Source organism: Megalops cyprinoides, chromosome 6 (genome assembly GCF_013368585.1).
Source record: "Megalops cyprinoides isolate fMegCyp1 chromosome 6, fMegCyp1.pri, whole genome shotgun sequence".
NCBI lineage: Eukaryota > Metazoa > Chordata > Actinopteri > Elopiformes > Megalopidae > Megalops > Megalops cyprinoides.
The window spans coordinates 35,948,530-35,966,452 of record NC_050588.1 but is presented as its reverse complement, the minus strand read 5'-3'; the positions used below and the strand labels follow the sequence as shown (position 1 = coordinate 35,966,452).

The following is a 17,923-nucleotide window of genomic DNA, read 5'->3' as shown; positions in this document are numbered from 1 at the left end:
AAGCTAAGGATGTACAAAACATAATACTACAACCCAAATAAGAGGATGATATAGCATTTTTTCCTAATGACCTGCATACTTTAAAATTCTCTTTTAGCTACTTAATTCATTCATTTCACAACAAACAATGTTACACTGCTCTGTCAGTGTTTTAATACACGCCATGATTACTCCTAGATAATGAAAACAATGAATTGAAGTGTCTCCACTCAGCAGCAACATACTGGTGATGTTTTTGAAAGCTTAATTGTTGGACTCACCCTTATTATAAAAGTTTTCATACAGCCCCAGACATGAAATCCTTCTTTTTCAGTTATGTAAGATCCCTGCCTGTTCTACATCAGTCTCTGGACTTGTCACAATAAAACAGTTACTTCACGCATAATCCATGTTATGCCAGAAAACATAAGGGCCACATTTAACACCATAAGGATCCTTTAAATAAAAAGGCAAACCTCTTTCCACTGCAGTATCCATTATTAAAAGCTGTACAGTAGTGACCAGAAGGAAGACAGAAGTACATCTCAAAACCACATGCTCATAATCCAAAGGCAGCAGCTGGAGACCTCCCATGCAAACTGGCATCTACTGGATATCAACATGTCAAAAAGTGCCATTTGCCTTTAGCTGCGTGAATATGGCAATCATGGCTGGGTTGCAAGGAAGAAGCCTCATCTGAAGACATGCCACAAAAGGAGCCTGCCACAGTATGTCTAAATGACAGTTTGGAGTATGTCTTATGCTTAGATGAATTGAAAATGTAGCTTCTGGCATAAAAAGGTGAAGGAGTCATTTTGCATCTACTTGCATCTTGCCAAAAACTGGATTCCCTCTGCCAGCATGGAAATCTGCCATTACATCTTGACGATGATCCAAATCATCCATACAAATCTAAAAAAAAAAAAAAAAGGTTCATGTAGCACAAAATAAATAGTCTTAATTGGCTTTCTCATTGTCCAGACCTGAAGTACCTAAAGCAATTTTGCCTGGAGGTCAGCTTTGCTCTGTGCAATGACATTGAAATTAACATATAATATTTTTACCCATTTTTAGCAGGAAAAAACATTCATGCATATATATTTTCAGTTATATCATGTGCTTTGTTCCTGTTGAATCAGAGTTAATAAATAAATACAGAGGGCACCAATCATTGTAATTAAATTAATTATAATTTGATTACAATAATTGAATTGTTGGAGGGGTGTTTGCCTCAGGTGAGAAGCTTGTACTCCATGTGGTGATGCAGCTATGTGTCTGGGGGGTGGGGGGGTTAGGGGATGCAAGCTGTTATAAAGAGCAACTTTGTTCATGTTAAGGTACATATCAGCTGGTGTGGAACATGATAATTACAGCCCCCAAATGCTTTTATTTTTTAAATATCATGTTATTCTTTTTTTAATCATTTTTTGTCTTCCCCAGGGACTTCAGGTGCTTTGTCTTAAGTGCCACAAACAAATACACCATAATTTGCCACGATAATATATTTTGAATTCAGGAACATTGCTGAATAAAACAAATAGTGCAGCGGATACAATAGAGTGCATCATTTTCACGTAACTTTGCCTTACCATTTAACTTTAGCTTCTAGGTGAAACAATTTATTTATTTTGTATACCGTGTCTAAATCTCTCTGTATTGTGGATTATATTTTTATGGAGGCAGAGTGACAAATATTAATAAGTTGTTGTTTTTTTACAGTGGTGGTGCACACAGACCGAGGTATGTGTAGCAATTTACAATGCATCGCGTTAGGTTCCGTAACACATGTATGCGGCTTGATTTCCAGGGATGAGACGAGTAAATAAACACTTTACTTACGGGTTATGTTTAATCGCTACCGTCCAAAATTTAAATTTAAAAAAGCATACTTTGCTCGCCTGTTAAACAAATCGTCGTTGAACTCAATATTTCACGACTAATCTGCACAAAACAGTTCCAGACGAATTTAGGCCCCTCTTGACTTTTTGAATGAGGTGCTCTCTGTCAGTCACTCCGTGATGCCGTGGGGCGTGTCTAAGGCGAATCCGGAACGCTGATTGGACAGCGCGGGCACTGGAGGAGGGATTTTCCCAGCTGCGACTGTCAGATTGGCAACCCGAGCAACTAACTGCTTCTGCCGCACGCAGGTAGACAGCGCTGGGTTACACAATTGAAAAAGACGGGAAAATTATTTTTTAAAGGAAATTAAGGTTTAAAAATGGTAACCCACGCATGATATCGAGATCATAAGAAGAGCGCTTTTGGAGTGCTGAAAGCGGAAGACCGAAGCGGTGCAAGCGCATGCCATACCTTGTGCGCCTGGAAATTCCCGTTTGTCACTGAGCTATCTTGTTAGGGGGCACGCATTTTTTGTAAGGAACTTCGAAGATCGCAGTCGGACAGCAAAGGATCCCTCGACCTCGTCAAAGAATGAAACCCTTTAAGAGAGGTAGGGGAGGAATCTGGGTTTTTTTTATAAACATTTTTTTTGTTTTTGTTTCTGATTTTTTTCTGGCCGCGGTTTTGTGAGAACGGCGAAGTGCGGTCGGCTGTTGATTTTAAAAGGAATGCGGCTTTTTGTTGCGAGCAAATGCAGCGTGTGTTTGTGTTTGAATTTGGAGGGACAGTTATCTTGGGAGCAAGCATGGTGTCCATCTGGCGGAGTGAAGGAGAACAGTCCGGTTTGGGGAGGGCGTATGTTTGGAGGGCTGTTCTTTGTATTCGCTAGTTAGCAAACTAGCTAACGTTAGCTAAAGTAATCTGAGCTACATAACGTCACCCAGATAGCTTGCAAAGTTATGAATCAGAGGATTGCTTTGAAAGTCAGAATGTCGGTTTTTCGGTGCATGGTTTCATTTCTCTTTTCAGCTCATAAACACAGCCATTTAGCTCACTTGCTAATCCTAACCGACGGTACATAACTCAACTCCGTAGGTAGCTAAATAAGGGTTAGCAAGCCCGATAGCTGGCTAGTTCTGTCTCAATGTCCTATCCTCAATGCTCTTAACAAACGAAGTGCAGATGGCTCCAGTGTGCCGTTAAACTTTCACAACGGTCTGCTTTGTGTACCTGACCTGTCAGCTATTTTTGTGGTTTATTAAGCTGTTTAGCTCTCTGTATAAATATAGAGGTAGTTAGTGTTAGATATAGACGAATTCCACGATTATCTTGGACTCATCAAAAGCATGACGTTTAGCTAAGCTTGTTGGAATTCCAACCCAATTTTACGTTGGTGTTATACACCACGTTTGTCACTTTGGTACCGCTACCTAGGTCGCAAGATAACCTGTAAGTTAGTTATTTTATTACGCGTTGTGCTTTCGTTAGAACTTTTCCAGTGCTTTTTGACAATTTCTGACCGAAGACCCCCCCAGTCTCTCTCTCTCTCTCTCTCTCTCTCTCTCTCTCTCTCTCTCTCTCTCTCTCTCTCAACACAGGCCATATGTCAGTTTTAATGGTAGTTAGCAACCAAGCTAGCTAGGCCTTTTAAATTTTCTTGGTTGGAAAATATATACACATTTGCATAATCAGTGCAGCCTTCAGGTTGCAACAAGAATGGATTTTAATAGGCCAGTGATGCGTTAGATAACAAAAGTTGTTGGGTCAGCATGGCTAGATCTTTTTCTGCAGTGTAAAACGCTGAGATTGACAAGGCAGGGAGGAATATATGAGGAAAGTGCGACCAGTTTATTCCTTTTTTTTCTTTTTAATATGTTGTTCAGCATTGATTCACTCTTATTTGTTGCACCCTTCGTTTCTTTTTTTTTTTACCTGCCTCGGGGCGAGGAGAAGTTGCGTCGTCGTGCGAGACGTGCACGCCACGGTTCCCTCGCCAGCAGAAATGTTGATGGGCATTGTCCCCCTTTGTCAGCAGAGAGGACGAAGGAATTCCCACAATCTTAACTGCTGCGAGAGATCGGATTGCACGGCGGGGAGGACGCATGGCTTTTCCGCGCACGGCGACCTGCGAAACGCTCTGTTTGCGAATGTCTGTTGCGCCCGAGATCATTGGCTTGGCTGTTATTTTTAACCATGGGAAGCATTTATGAAAGTACGAGGACTTACAATTCGACGTGCCTAATTCCCCTTCGCCCTGTAGATAGATTTAGATTTTTACTTGGACGCGCAGGCTTCAAATATCAATTCAAGCACAAAGCACAGGAAGTATATTGCCCTCTGACCTCCTAAGATGTCAATGGTCGCTATTTTTGCAGGCCATTAGGTCTAGACCCTTATTGTTTACGTCCAAGTCCAAACTCGAAAGGCTGTAGCAAGAGTTCGCTTGAAACTGAGTGTGTGTGGTGTGTCTCGAAAACCAGCTGATACTTTTTTTTTTCTCCTTGACCTTTTTTCGTTTTAAAAGTTTTCCCATGTCCGATTGAATTTTAGCCTTGAAATGGTGGCGTGCATCGCAGTTTCCACACACAGGCGATAACGCGGTTTACCGACGTGTGTTTTCTGTTCGGCTCAGCTTTAGAAGGGGACCCGGAGTTCTCGGCCATGTCGGACAGTGACCCGTGTGAGGACGACGGCGGCGGCTCCCCCCTCGACCTGTCGGGAGGCTCCGGGAAGCGCCGTCGCCGCGGCAACCTGCCGAAAGAAGCCGTGCAGGTGCTGCGCAGCTGGCTGTACGAGCACCGCTTCAATGCCTACCCCTCCGAGCAGGAAAAGCTGAGCCTCTCCGGACAGACCAGCCTCTCCGTGCTGCAGGTAAGACAACGTCTCCCGTCTAAAGTTAGTTACACTAAGCATAATTCTGGCATAGCATCTTATGAGTCATTAGGCCTGATTTTCACTCTGCGTGCTCCGAACTGTCTTAGATCCGGCATGCAAGTGCTTGTCCCTTCGTTACGTTGCATGCACCATGACAGGACATTCTCTGCCCCAGAGAGGTGCATTTCCTGCCCCCTTTATCATAAAAGAATTGTCACTGTGCTTTTGCTTGTCATGCAGTAGGGTAAAAAAAAAAAAAAAAAAAAATTACAAGTCTTGTACTGTGATTGCAGCATTGGGCCCATGAGGTTTATCCGTGGTATATATTGAGTGCCTTGGGTTCCATTCTTTCCTTTATTTAAGAACAGCTGTGCTAACCAGTGTATTCATCGCTGAATTGTTTGCCATGCAACAAGGCTCTGCTGTACGTATAGGTGGGTGTACAAATGATTCTGTTTGAAAAATTCAACTAAGATCATAGCTTTTTGGACGAGGACACGGGGTCAGGCTTGGTCAAGCTGTATTGCCCTTGTAAGTTTATCAAAGCATGTATGTTAATACCTTTTGTTTTCAGTAGGTATCATAATACATTGTAAGGGGCTGGTTGTGTCATGTAATGAAGTTGCATGAATGATGGCGTGTATGTGTGCTTTGTTTTGAACCCTTACTTTGTAAGTCTCTGTGGCTAAGAGTGTCAGCTAAATTACAAAATGTAGACATAAGAGCTCAGCAAATGTCGTCATTAAATGGGGCAGCCATGTTGAGCGGCTGACGGAGGATGTGAGGGTCTGAGAGTTCTGCGCATTTATGTGCATACCTCACAAGGCATGCGTTGTCACCCTTTGAGTGTAGTTTTCTATGGTCACGTCCTTGGCTTTGAGATATTAAAACCTGTGTTTGAATCGGCGAGTTGCTTTGTCGATGGGGTCGTTGTGGCCTTGATTGCTCTGCCGTGCATCGTCTCCCGCAGTTTGTGTGGTGGAATTCCTCAGTCTGGGCGTTTGCCTCCGTTGCTCAGCATTTCTGACCTGGGACTTCATTAATGCCAGCTGTCTGGGGGCCTCTCCGACAACTGCATGTGGGAGACGCTCCACTGGAGGGAGCTAAATTGTGACGCTTCACTGAGACTATGGATTGCGGGAGGAAGAGAATGTTACCCCCTTTTTTTTTTTACCTTACATAACATTTGACTGTGTCCAGAAAAGCTAACCCGATAAACAGTTTGTGTTAAGCATTACCAGATGGAAGGAGAGCTGACTGCACACCCAGTTTCTCTCCAGACTCCACTAAACAGTTGTTATGAAGTACATGTTATCTGTTGGGTTGCTGGCATTTATATATTCAAGGTTATATATTCAAAGTCTATATTCTTAAACTTATATTAACACTGTTTATAAAACTTATATACAAAGTTATTATACTTAAAGGTGCAGTCTGAGAGAACTCTGTCTGTGGTATGGTAAGTTATTTATGGTGAAGGCTGTTTCTCATGGTATTATTTGTCAGTTGTTTTCTTTAGTAATCTGGAGGTATATGTGTGGAGCTGAAATATAGTCAGCAGGCTCCAGAAGGTTGGGAACTGGTTAATGGAAATTTTCCCAATTTTTATGCTGTTGTCATTGTCCTTGTAGTGTCTCTGTAGTTCCAGACTGTTGTTCAGACAGCAGGGTGGAATAGTACTAAGGAGCAGGGCTTATAACCAAAATGTTTTTGGTTTGATTCCCCACTGGGGCGCTGCTGCTCTTGGGCTGGTTCGATTCCCCTTGGGCAAGGTACTTAACCCAGAATTGCCTCAGTAAATATCCAGCTGTACAAATAGATGATATGTAAAAATGAGAACCTATGCAAATCGGACTGGATAAGAGTGTTTGCTCAAATGACAGTAATGTTGTGTAATTTCTTGGGGGTGAGTGCTTTGATTTGACTTCTTTCTGCTGTTTTTTTTCCCCGTCCTGCAGATATGTAACTGGTTCATAAACGCCCGCAGACGGCTGCTGCCAGACCTGTTGCGCAAAGACGGCAAAGACCCCAACCAGTTCACCATCTCCAGGAGGGCAGGGAAGGGTGAGGGGCGGGGGTCTGCGGGAGGAGGAGGGAGAGCCAGCTCCCCGGAGAGCGCCCCGTCCCCTGTCCCCCTGCGGCGTCCCTCAGTCATCCGGCCCGCCCCGACTCTGGACCTCAGCCTGCTGGGCAGCACGGCCACCGCCATCCTGACCGGGGGTGTGTGCCAGATGGACGCTCAGAGCTCACTGAAGAGAGCTGCTCAGCCCGGCGCCAAGATCGAGGCCCCGCCCGCCACGAGGGGGGGCACAGTGAGCCCCACGGGGGGGCTGTTCAACACGCCACCCCCCACGCCGCCCGAGCTCTGCCTGCAGGACTTCAGCGACCTGCGCCTCCTGGTGGACGCTGCGCTGCAGCGGGCCGCCGAGCTGGAGCTCCAGCAGAGGGCGCTGAAGCAGCCGGCGGGGCCCGGTCCCGTCACCTTGGCCCCGGAGAGCAGCAGTGCCCCGGCAGGCCCTACTCCAGCGTCCTCCAGAGAGACGGACTCGCCTGACGGCCGAGACGCGGACCCCCGCCTCCCCGCGGAGGAGCGGACTGTCGAGCCCAGCAGCCCGGAGAGCGCCGCCGCTGGGAGCCCGCCCCCGGCCTGTGGTGCCTTTGAGCCCGCTGCCTGGACCAAGGCCGGGCAGGCCAGCGTGCCCCCAACCTCTATACCCCGTGTCTGGGGCCCCCAGCACACACTCTGCCCCCTGCCTGAGGCCGTCAACTAGAGCCAGGGCGCCGCTGGGACCGCTCCTGAAACGGCGGTCGCCGGCGTATCCTAGCATTGCCCTGTTGGGTATTTCCCTTTAAACGCAAGTCCACGCTCACGGACACGCCCTCGTTTTTTCCAAAGCGGTGCCGCTCACACTGCCGCCTGCAGTGGCTGGACGTTTTTACCTGGACTTTTTAGCCGTTGTTTTATTCACCGGGGGCGGGGGGGTTGGGGGAGTCACTCGGTCACTGTCTGTACGACCACATTCCAAAGGCGTTTAGCGCAGAAGCGGACGTCAGCGCTCGCCATGCTGTGAATCTGGATAGGAGCTTCACGTAGAACTCTTTGTACATTCCCGTTTCAGCTGGGAGTCGCTCCAGAACAGGTCTGTTCTACAAAAAAGGGTTCCTTTCTGGCCTTTAAGCGAGTACCAACAGAATTTGCCTTCACATCAGCAGAGCCACAACAGCTGAGTACGTTTGGTTTCACCCCGAGAGACATTTTCCAAGCTTCCTTCCACCCAGTGGCCTGATTGGTCAAAGGCGAAAATTCACTGGATCTGAAACTGTCCTTGCCTCAGCAGGCGACATTCAGCCTTGTGTGGCATATTCATACGCACTTTAAACAGCGCTGGTTAAAAAATATTATTTCATTTAGTCTCTGCGTCTGACCTGAGCATTCCATGGCTGACCTCAGCTCAGACTGCCCGGAGATATCGGAAGGGAAGGGAAATAGATGATATTGTGCGCATAGCTCTGCAATTACGGTGGCTTTCGCAACACTCCTTTCCTGCGGGCCGTTTCCCAACAGACGCGCAATTCCCTTCAGTATGAGACCCAGACGTTTGTGACCAGGGAAATCGGCTGGATGTATTGGCATGTTCTCTTGTTTTGTATTATCGAGTACATTTCCAAAGCGTTGTTGTGTTGGTTAACAGTGTTTGTTTAGATTTGAATAGCTGTTCTGTCTGCAGTCCTGTGTCTCGTGTTAGTTTATGTATTTTCCTTTACTGTTTCCCCAGAGTTCAGTCACATGATGGCTTGAAGGGGATGTGAAGGATGTAGAATCCCCTTCAGTTTTATGTCAAAACTGGTGATTTTCACATCAGTTCTACCACTTGTATCAATGGCTAATCTTCTAGTCAGTCTGACTGCAGTGTGACAGCTTGTGCTTGCAAATTTGTGTGTTGATTTTTGTCCTTTTTTTACACCACATGATCTGCAGCTGCTGAAATCATTTGGCTGTGTAACAAACAAAAAAATATGACATTTGCTTGAATTAGGAGTAAAAACTGCCAAAGTCTGATTAGAGGCTGCTGGTGAGTGCTGGAACAGGTGCCCTGTCCGCGCTGTGATGACTTCTGCTTTCTGAGGACTGTCTAGTCTGTTATTAACTAATCATCTCAAACATTCAGGGGCACCTCGAATTATTCTCTGGAGAAGTACAAAAATGTTTGACGGACCACACCTCGAATAGAATCTGTCTTGTGAGGGCCTTCTGCTTTAGATTTGTGTCCAGTCAGCTGCTTTCCCGGGCTGACCATTTCAAATAGTTATGGCCTTTTTTTCCTGAGAAAACCTCCCACTTTTCAAGCGTAGGTGTGGAATGACAAAAGTTCAGGTACCGACGCTTGGAGACCAGCCCTAGGTGTCTCGCCCCCTCTACCCCCACAGTATTCTCAGACTGGAGCTGGGGCTAACTTCTGTTACTCTTCTCTGAACAAGACTGTAGTTTCCATGAAACTGACCAAATTTATCTTTGAATATCACAGGTGATGCTGCTCCTTGGTTCTTTGATTTTCTCCTTGTTGTCTTAGCTCAGTTACAAATATGTGAGATGAAGGGATTTTTTTTTTGCCTGAAGGTAAAATAACTGGGTCTTTTCATATCTCTTGGTTATTGTTACAGAGTAAAGCAGGGGGAAAAAAAATCTTTCAAGTGATCATGAAATTGCATAATACTGAATATGATGTTGTTGACCTCAGCTTTCTCGTAACATTAGAAAGCAAGAGAGGGTGTCGCTTTATCACTTAGCCTACACGTTAGGGAGGAGTGCTCAGAATCTCCGTGTTCAGGAGGCAGGTGTGACAAACGCTGGTGCTAATGAATTTCCCCGCGGTCACATGCTCTTCCTGTGCGCGTAGCCGTGACGCCACAGCGTTTCTGATTTCCCACGAGAATGTCAGTGCGGCGTTCGTCTCGCAGGTAGAGACGTGCGTAAATATAGCTTTAGTCCTGGTTTCCACGGGGATTGGGGTGGGTGGGCAGTTGGAGCATCTGCTATATGAAGTGAATGTTGAGAAGCAGTCTGTGTTCTGATTGTACGTGCATGTACAGTGCCTGTCATGCTGTGAGACTGTTTCCCACCACTCAGCCCTATAAAGTGTAATCATGTTACTTGCTGTGATACTGGAATTTTATTTCCGTTATTTTTTTTGTTTTGTTTTGTTTTTTTGTTTTTCCCTCTCTAGATTGAAAACTATATTTCATTTGTAGCTGCTGAATGAATTTTGGATAATAGATGCCAATGTGAAACGCATGTATAATTTGTTCAGTTTTCTTGGCATGTACTGTGGCACAAATGAACTAGTGTAGCTGTTCTGTATGACCAAATGCATTATTATAAAGGTGTTTTAACATTTCACTTTAGCATGGGTGAATACTGACCATGAACTGGCTGTTGTGCCTTACCTGGGATCAAGAGGGGACATAGCTACCCTTTCTTCATGTAAACTTTTGGATAGTCTGTGCAATATATGGGGAGAAGTCTTTCAAACCTTTCATTTGTAGCCTTAATGTGTTTTGTACAAGCATTTCAGAGAATAAAAGTTCAATTTTCATATCTCTTTAATGTATTTATTCGCTGTATTGCTGTTTGCTTTCTGGTGTGTAGAATCATTCCCTTTCCACAGGATTAGAAAGTATAGATTGAGCTTTTAGTGTTCTGTGTTTAGGAGTAATACCTGAACTCAGGTGTCTTAGCAAATAATGCCTGCAAGCTCTTTGCTTGTCGCCCAAAACTAATAATGTGATCTGGCTTAGCTTCAGTAAAATGAGTACTCAAAGTCAAAAGATGCACTGCATTGGTTAGCTGTGAAAAGCGTTTCCACTCCTGGAGCATGAGAAAACAAGGGTACACTTGTGTGACTCAATGTAAGAAAAATGCTAATAAGCCTTTGGCTTGTGAAGTCTGCCTCCTTGTTGTTCATATGAAGCTGCACAAAGCCAGGCTTTTCTGAAGTTGCGTTATACCCCTCAATAATGATAAAACGCGACCTTTCTCTGAGGTTACATTGTGTTGAGTACAAGCAAGAATCATCTATGGGAATACTTTATTTCTTTCCAATACAGAATAAAACAGGTAAACTGCACAGTATACAGAGGTACAATCATTCCTTCATGTTGTATAAATGTGGCAGCTCAACATATGTGTTTGTTGAAAAGGCTGGTCCTTCAATGGCTGAGAGATTTTCAAATCCATGGGTACCCGATGTGGAATCCCTGGAGTGTGGTGTATGATGACTACAGTAATGGTTATGGTTATGCAGACTCAAAGGCTATCCCAGTCTGTGTTGCTGTTACTTGCATTCCTTTAAAATGAAATGGCTGCTATCCCTTGTGAAAGGCAATTGATCTGTACATGTAGAGGTTTAGATATTAAATTGTGACTGCTGAGTTTCTTCATTTTTATATAAATTGCAGTCTTCCTTCATGTTGCTTCTAAGGACATCTGACATGTTCTGATGCAGCATACAGCATCTATCAGCATCTGTCGCGATGGAAGCCGCTCTGGATAAGAGCGCCTGATAAATGCATGTAATGTGATGTAATGTATCAAGCCAAGTGTGTTAAGCCAAAACCCTTTGGATTCTGGGAGAGTAAGAGTAATGCTGGGTGTGTTCAGAGGAATGGCAGGGAGTAAGGGGAGTAGTATTAAATGAGCATAGAGAACATTTTGGAGTAGGGAGTAGTTCTGAAGGGTGAGGTTGGCAGAGGAATGGGAGGGAGTGTAGTAGTATTGGGTTAGTACAGAGGATATTTGTAGTAAGTGGCGTGGTGGTCCTTGAGTACACAGGACATTTCGTTTAAGTGGAGCGGTACTGGGTGAGTAGAGGAACTGGAAGGAGTACATGGAATGGTGTGGTATACACAACCTCTGAAATAAGACCTCAGCAGAGTCATTACTGTAATCATAGGGTGCAAATTGAGGGGAAGAAATCTGGATGGGCTGCACTGAATAACAGTCATCAGGATCGAGGGTTGCTGGGAGAGCAAGGGTTTTTGAAGGCACAGCTTGTCGGTGGTTTCGGCTGCCGACGCGGGCAAGAGGAAGGGAGAGGTACAAATGGGCAAGAGGGTTTTTTGTGCTCTAGGGAGGACATCAGGTCAGATAGGAGTCTTTAAATATCGTCCTTGTCCTTGGCGCCGTGCTTGAGAATGCGGGTGAACTCGGCGTAGTTGAAGTTGCCCTTCTTGTCAATGGGTGCCTCGCGGAACAGTTCGTCCACCTCCTCATCGGTGAAGCGGTCGCCCATGGTGGTCAGCAGCTCCCGTAGGTGGTCCTCGTGGATCACGCCTGCACAGGGACACATCGGATAGTTACTTCACCAGCAGACAACTATGAACCAGGACACTGCATCTACATGTTCAGCTGTGTAGCATAGTGGTAAGGAGCAGAGCTCATAACCAAAAGGTTGCTAGTTCAATTCCCTGCTGCGACACTGCTGCTGTGTCCTTGGGCAAAGGTACTTAACCCACAATTGTCTTAGTAAATATCACACTGTATAAATGGATAATGTGAAAACTGTAACCTATATGAGTCACTTTGGATAAGAGCATCTGCTAAATGACAACAATGTAATAGCCATGCCCATTTGAGCATTCTATTTTGCTCCTATATGACGATGCTACTGCCTTTGAATGTATCATCAGGTGCCTAGTGCAATACACACTTTCTTTCATTTCCAGTTTTTTTTGGTTGAGCCAATTCCTGAAAAGACGGTTTGTTGAATACAGGTGCATCTGTAAGAGCGGCTCAGATAAACCTCAGATTGTACCAGGACCTATTCTTTCATTTCTCATTTTTCTCATTAAGCCGATTCCTGACAGGACAGTTAGTTGAATACAGGTGCGTCTGTAAGAGAGTGGCTCCGCTGAACCTGTGATCTTACCGGATCCTTCCTCGTCAAAGCAGGCGAAGGCGTTGCGGATGACGTCCTCTGGGTCTGTGCCGTTGAGACGCTCCCCGAACATGGTGAGGAACATGGTGAAGTTGATGGGGCCCGGAGCCTCACTCATCATGCCCTCCAGGTAATCATCTGACGGGTTCTTACCTGGAAATGGGGTTATTAAATGTACATCATTTCAACTTCTCTTTAATGATTCAAATTACAGAGAAGTCCAAATTCACCTCCTAAAGCACAGTTTAGCCATCACTGCACAGGGGTATTGGAGTTACTTCCAGATTGAAGCGTGCACCCTACTGGCCCACAAGGAAACTTGACACAGAGTTGTTTTTGTGCGTGGCTTTGCGTTTCATCCAAGATCTTTGATCTTGGATCAAATGCAAAACTATGTGGGTTTAGTCATTAGGCATGAGAGGACTACAGGCTGCCATGACCGTTAAATTAGGACTGGGGAGCGGGTCAAAGATTTTGTTTGGTCAGAAGATTTAACAACTGATATATTTCCTGTTGCAAATTCTTTGCGTACCATTGCAGAACTGACTATTACTTCACCTCACCTCCATAGCAGTGGAACTTCCTAACTCCCTAACAACATCAAAACCCTTTTCCTGAAACATGTGGAGTCGGTCTGGCTTCCCAAGGGTCTGATTCATTGTTGGTTTTCTCTTTCGTTCCGGGTCTTACCCAGCGAGGCCAGCATGTCGTGCAGGTCCTCCTTGTCGATGAAGCCGTCGCGGTTCTGGTCAATCATGTTGAAGGCCTCCTTGAACTCCTGGATCTGGGACTGGTCGAACATGGCGAAGACGTTGGAAGTCGCCCTCTGGGGGCGCTTCTTCGTGGTCTTCCCCTTGGCACGTTTGCTGGACATGGCGGCGGTTTCCCCTGAACCCTGAATGAGAGACAGGCCCGGAGGTCAAGAATGACATGGCAGGGCCACTAGGGCTGAGGACTGCACCAGGCGATGCTACAGAAAGCTCGGTGAAAAAAAGCTCCCTATAAACATCAGAAGGTACAACAGAGAAGCACGGGAACAAACAAAAAAAAGACGACAACGCTGAGAAGTCTGTAATTGCTCTGCTGGTGCCTCTCAGACACACACACCGCTCAGCTGAAATGTCATCCTGCCGCAGGACTTCCTTTGACAGGTGTGTGCATTGCAGAGAACAAAGCCCTTTTATTGTTCCGCGGGCCCGCCCCTGTGAGACCCATCTGTCAGACCCAGCCGTGGGAGACAGCTGCCGTGCGTCACCGAGGAAGCCAGGATGTGCCCCGATGCAGCTGGGTGGCGACTCGAACCACAGTTTCTGCTAATTGCTCTCGCAGGAGGGAATATGTCATTTAAACTCTAAAGACAGACATTTGATGCTTACGGACCAGTGTAATTGCCAGTGCAAAGGAATGAAAATGAACAGGCTTTTTTTTCACCTCTGTGTGATGCCTTAGCAGCCACTTCCACACCGATGTTGTGTATCACATCGTTAAAACAACACGTGCCTTGCATAACTTGCCATCATTTTTAATGCACTCTCAGCATATTGAGCAAATTCATAAAGGGGTCTGCAGATAAATAACAAGCAAAATACACCTTGAACAGTACAGGGCATGTCTGCTTCAGTGCTTAATTCCTCATCTTACTACTACACCACTCAGGTAGCAATGATGTAGTGGTAAGGTAGGAGCAAGGCTCATAACTGAAAGGTTACTGGGTCTTTTTCCCTGCTGGGAAGCTACTGTTAAGATAAGATAATTATAATGCTAAGATACTTAACCCAGAATTGCCAGCAAATATCCAGCTGTAGCCAGCTGGATAAAAGTGAAACCTTGGTAAGTTACTCTGGATAAGAGCATCTGCCTAATGGCAATAATGTAATTCGCACAATTTGTTTTAGGACAATATTGCGGAAACATGACAGAAAGCTAAAAAAGGACTGCTTCACTGGAAAAAAATGCCTGCAGAAAAGGCCTTCCTGTTATGAAATGAAAGGGCAATTTGAACAGGCTGGTAACAATTCCTCTGACTCGTAGGAAACCTCAGTTCCCCCAGGACAGAGTCAGTGATGGGGAAGCAGTAGGGACCCTTGTTTCAGTATCATCCAGCAGATCAGGACTGGCCTTTGAGCTCATCCCACCCCTTGCGGTCACAGCGCTTAAAACCGTTGAGAGAGGACATTTTGCATGGGATCCAGCGCGCTATATGTTCCCAAGACATTTTTCATACACACAAACCCTGGTGAAAATGCACTGTCCCTTGGTAATCCATTTCAACAGGGTTCTTTATGCACTCAGTGACAAAGGGTAGCCTGATAAAGGCTTTTTTTCCTATCTTCACCTGCTTTCATGCCCTTATCAAGAATACAGAAGCCCGCTGTTTCTCAGTATCTCCCGTAGGCTGGATAATAAACAAAACAAACTGACTCTAGTGTGTGCAATATATGTGTAACCGCGTTCCCACAAAGACCTAGAAACTGATGCAATTCCTGTGCTCGCTGCAAAGCAAAGTAAGGTGCAGTACTACCTTGTCACCCTCCAAGGTAGTCAAAGGTGATTTTCACACTCTAAACTAGCTGCTCAGAGACTCACACTCTATAAACTGGCTGCTCAGAGAGCATTGCACTCCCTCTGGAATAATCGAGACATCTCAATATGGCACTACTGCTGTATACGCTTCGTCTCTCTAAGCCTGCTATGAATGTGTTTGGCAATGCATCAAAAGAAATACAGGGGAACCTGTAGGCATTGATCTTTTTTTATGGCTGCTTCTAAGCAGATTATATTTTTACTGTTATCATTTCCTTTATTTATTTTTTTCTTTATTATTTTGTTTTAATTTTGGCTGGTGAGCCCATCAGGATCTAAAGACTTGTGCTGGCAAGTTGCCTGTTCATTCTCTCAAAGGCAGCCTGACACGGTAATTGAGGAAGCCAACAACAAAACAATGTCCAGCTCTTTTCAGTGATAAGGAATTCTGAGCTGATTACAATTTTAGCCCAGGGCCCAACGCTTACAGATACTTCTGAGAGTTTGTTCCCAGGGGCTATAAAAATCCCCTTCTCTGATGTCAGTCATTATGGGAGCACAGTCATTGTGGCACCGCCATGTTCACAGAGGCTGTAAACACGGAGTTGCCACTCTGAATGCCATGTTGTCTTTCTCATTCCAGTTCATTTCCAATGGGGCAAAGACTGGCCCCTTTGTCTTCTGAAGGCAGCTGGTGGCTAACTCGAAGCAATTAACGCTTCATTGAAACCTCCTCTCTAACCTGAAACCTCTTCACTAACTGGAACTGTTTATTCACAGCGGCCTGTACCACACTGTGGATCCATATTCGCAACTAAGAGCCCAAAACCGTGTACACGTTTAGACGGATGCATATGTTTGTACGTAAATATAACAACTCCATACAAATAATCCACTTTTATTTACACATACACAGCTGTGCAGAGCGGTTACTCTAGATAGTTTGGTTATGGTGCAGTTAAAGTGGATGTCAGACATTTTCCTTTACAACTGAAGTATTAATGCTCCCAGACTGTTCTATCACTGCCGCATCCTTTGCTGTGCTAGGCCCCAGTGTACTCCCCTCTGGCCACTGATCAGCTTGCTGCTCAGTCCTTTCTGTTAATCACAGATCTCCACAGATAATACCAAGACCAAGGATCTTCTGCCAAACCGGCACTGCTTACTGGACTACACTGTAGTGTTCAGTGTCGAACAATCAACTGGTGAGGACCCATATAGTTGTGGTTGTGACAAAGCTTTGAATCTCAGCGAGCCAAATTGGATCAAAAAGCTGGAAAATTGAGTCAAGCATCACCTGAAGTAAGCCTTCATGTCCATCAGTTGTGAAACGTATGGGGCCTCACGCAACCAACAAAAAGATGTACATAATGATGTTGTTCTGCTCTCCCTTGCCGCTCCCTAGGTCCCACCTTTTCCGTTGACTGGTATGTAAGGGTTACTCATTCACTTCAGCTCTTTACTCCACCCTCAGTGCGGACAGATTTCACCGGGAAATGATACTGCCCTTAGCTACAGATATGCAATGAGCTAGTTTTCCCTGCAGGCAACACCAAGAAAAAGAAATAAAATAAAACCTACCTTAGTTTTTCAGGTGGCAATTATTTTAGAACCCTCTCCGCTTTTGTCTTCTTCTGCTCCCAAGGAAGGCAGTCAGGTCACTAATGAAAAAGTTTGTTTAAAGTATCAGCCTTGCGCCACACACCCTCCCTTTTTCCTCCCAGCCAATCAACAGCTGGGCCTCCTCCAAACAGAGACGGCCCACCTCGGGGATTTAGCCATACAAGGAAAAAGAATGTGCAGGCAGTGGCCTGCCGCCACCACAGCGGGTTTTGGGATGTTTGGGAGTAGCACAGAAATTGCAGGACCTCAGATAAGTCAGCCTTATTTAGTTTTGTTTTGGTGGTTTACATCTGGCTGAGGGTGAAACAGGGGGGCAGTGTCTACTCCGCTCTTTCACTCGAGAAAGAACAGATGAAATTGTTTCTAAGGCCAGGGACTCCTTAATAAGGCAGTGGCTTCACCCTCCTCTAAATCTATGGGGAGATACTGTATAATGTCATTGCTGTTGCACCTTTTATTTAACTTACAGATATAATTAGCCAAGGAAAGACTTCAAAAGAGTGGGTTATATGCCGTTGAACTTCAAGAAAGGAAAAAACATTTTTTGAGATTTTGTACATAACATTTGATGTTTCTCATATGAAATATTGGTTGAAAAAATGTGGGTGCAGGACTTGCATATGTTTTTTTTCCTGAATGAAATCTGTTATTTGATATTATTCTGAAGAGTTTTTTTTATTACTCTCTGAGAGTGAAATCTCAGTATGCAGACACAGAATACATTTTCATCGTTCATACTGTATAAATTTACATAATCCTCGTGTCTTAACAATTCTACCATCTTTTTGAAAGAAAGGAAATGTGTGGCTCATGAAAGTGCTGAACAAAATGAATAACGGCTGTCATTTTGAATGCATTTTGAATCTCCAAACATTTTTATCTGTCCCAGTATTCAGGTGTCATTCCGCTGCCTTTGTTGTTTCTTCACTCGAATGTGACAACAGTGCTGTAGCAGAAAGAAAGATATCACCATGGATACTGATTCACCCACCAACTGTTTCCAAAAGAATGATTGCATCTTTAGGAAACTGACACCGACTGCAACCCAGAAGGAAAGATTGAAAAAAAAGATAATCTTACCTTTACAGTGGGCTGAAACAGGGCCAAATATGGCTCCAGAGGAAGTTGCCCTGAGTAGTTAGTTGAAAAGC

The 17,923-nt window shown here is 44.9% G+C and overlaps 2 protein-coding genes across 2 annotated transcripts; one reads left to right on the top strand and one right to left on the bottom strand.

The window, feature by feature from the left end:
* Nucleotides 1-2,110: 2,110 nt before the first annotated feature.
* On the top strand, nucleotides 2,111-7,639 carry LOC118779900 (homeobox protein TGIF2-like). The gene is made up of 3 exons (XM_036532221.1): nucleotides 2,111-2,428; nucleotides 4,451-4,689; nucleotides 6,651-7,639. Exons 1-3 carry the CDS (start codon nucleotides 2,410-2,412, stop codon nucleotides 7,461-7,463), a joined length of 1,071 nt encoding a protein of 356 aa, XP_036388114.1. The 5' UTR covers nucleotides 2,111-2,409; the 3' UTR covers nucleotides 7,464-7,639.
* Nucleotides 7,640-11,732: 4,093 nt separating this feature from the next.
* Nucleotides 11,733-16,810, bottom strand: LOC118779176 (myosin regulatory light polypeptide 9). The gene is made up of 4 exons (XM_036531139.1): nucleotides 16,731-16,810; nucleotides 13,317-13,521; nucleotides 12,618-12,779; nucleotides 11,733-12,022 (listed from the first exon to the last, which is right to left on the bottom strand). The coding sequence occupies exons 2-4, from the start codon at nucleotides 13,498-13,500 to the stop codon at nucleotides 11,847-11,849; spliced, it is 522 nt and encodes a 173-aa protein (XP_036387032.1). The 5' UTR covers nucleotides 13,501-13,521; nucleotides 16,731-16,810; the 3' UTR covers nucleotides 11,733-11,846.
* Between the last annotated feature and the right edge of the window lie 1,113 nt (nucleotides 16,811-17,923).

Bases quoted from the DNA above. Each gene is read 5' to 3' on its own strand.
- LOC118779900 (XM_036532221.1), top strand. The intron at 4,690-6,650 runs GTAAGACAACGT...CCCGTCCTGCAG, and splicing joins CCAGCCTCTCCGTGCTGCAG to ATATGTAACTGGTTCATAAA.
- LOC118779176 (XM_036531139.1), bottom strand. From the start codon at position 13,500: ATGTCCAGCAAACGTGCCAAGGGGAAGACCACGAAGAAGCGCCCCCAG. The intron at 12,780-13,316 runs GTAAGACCCGGA...CCCCATTTCCAG, and splicing joins CGACATGCTGGCCTCGCTGG to GTAAGAACCCGTCAGATGAT. The intron at 12,023-12,617 runs GTAAGATCACAG...GTCCCTGTGCAG, and splicing joins CTTTGACGAGGAAGGATCCG to GCGTGATCCACGAGGACCAC.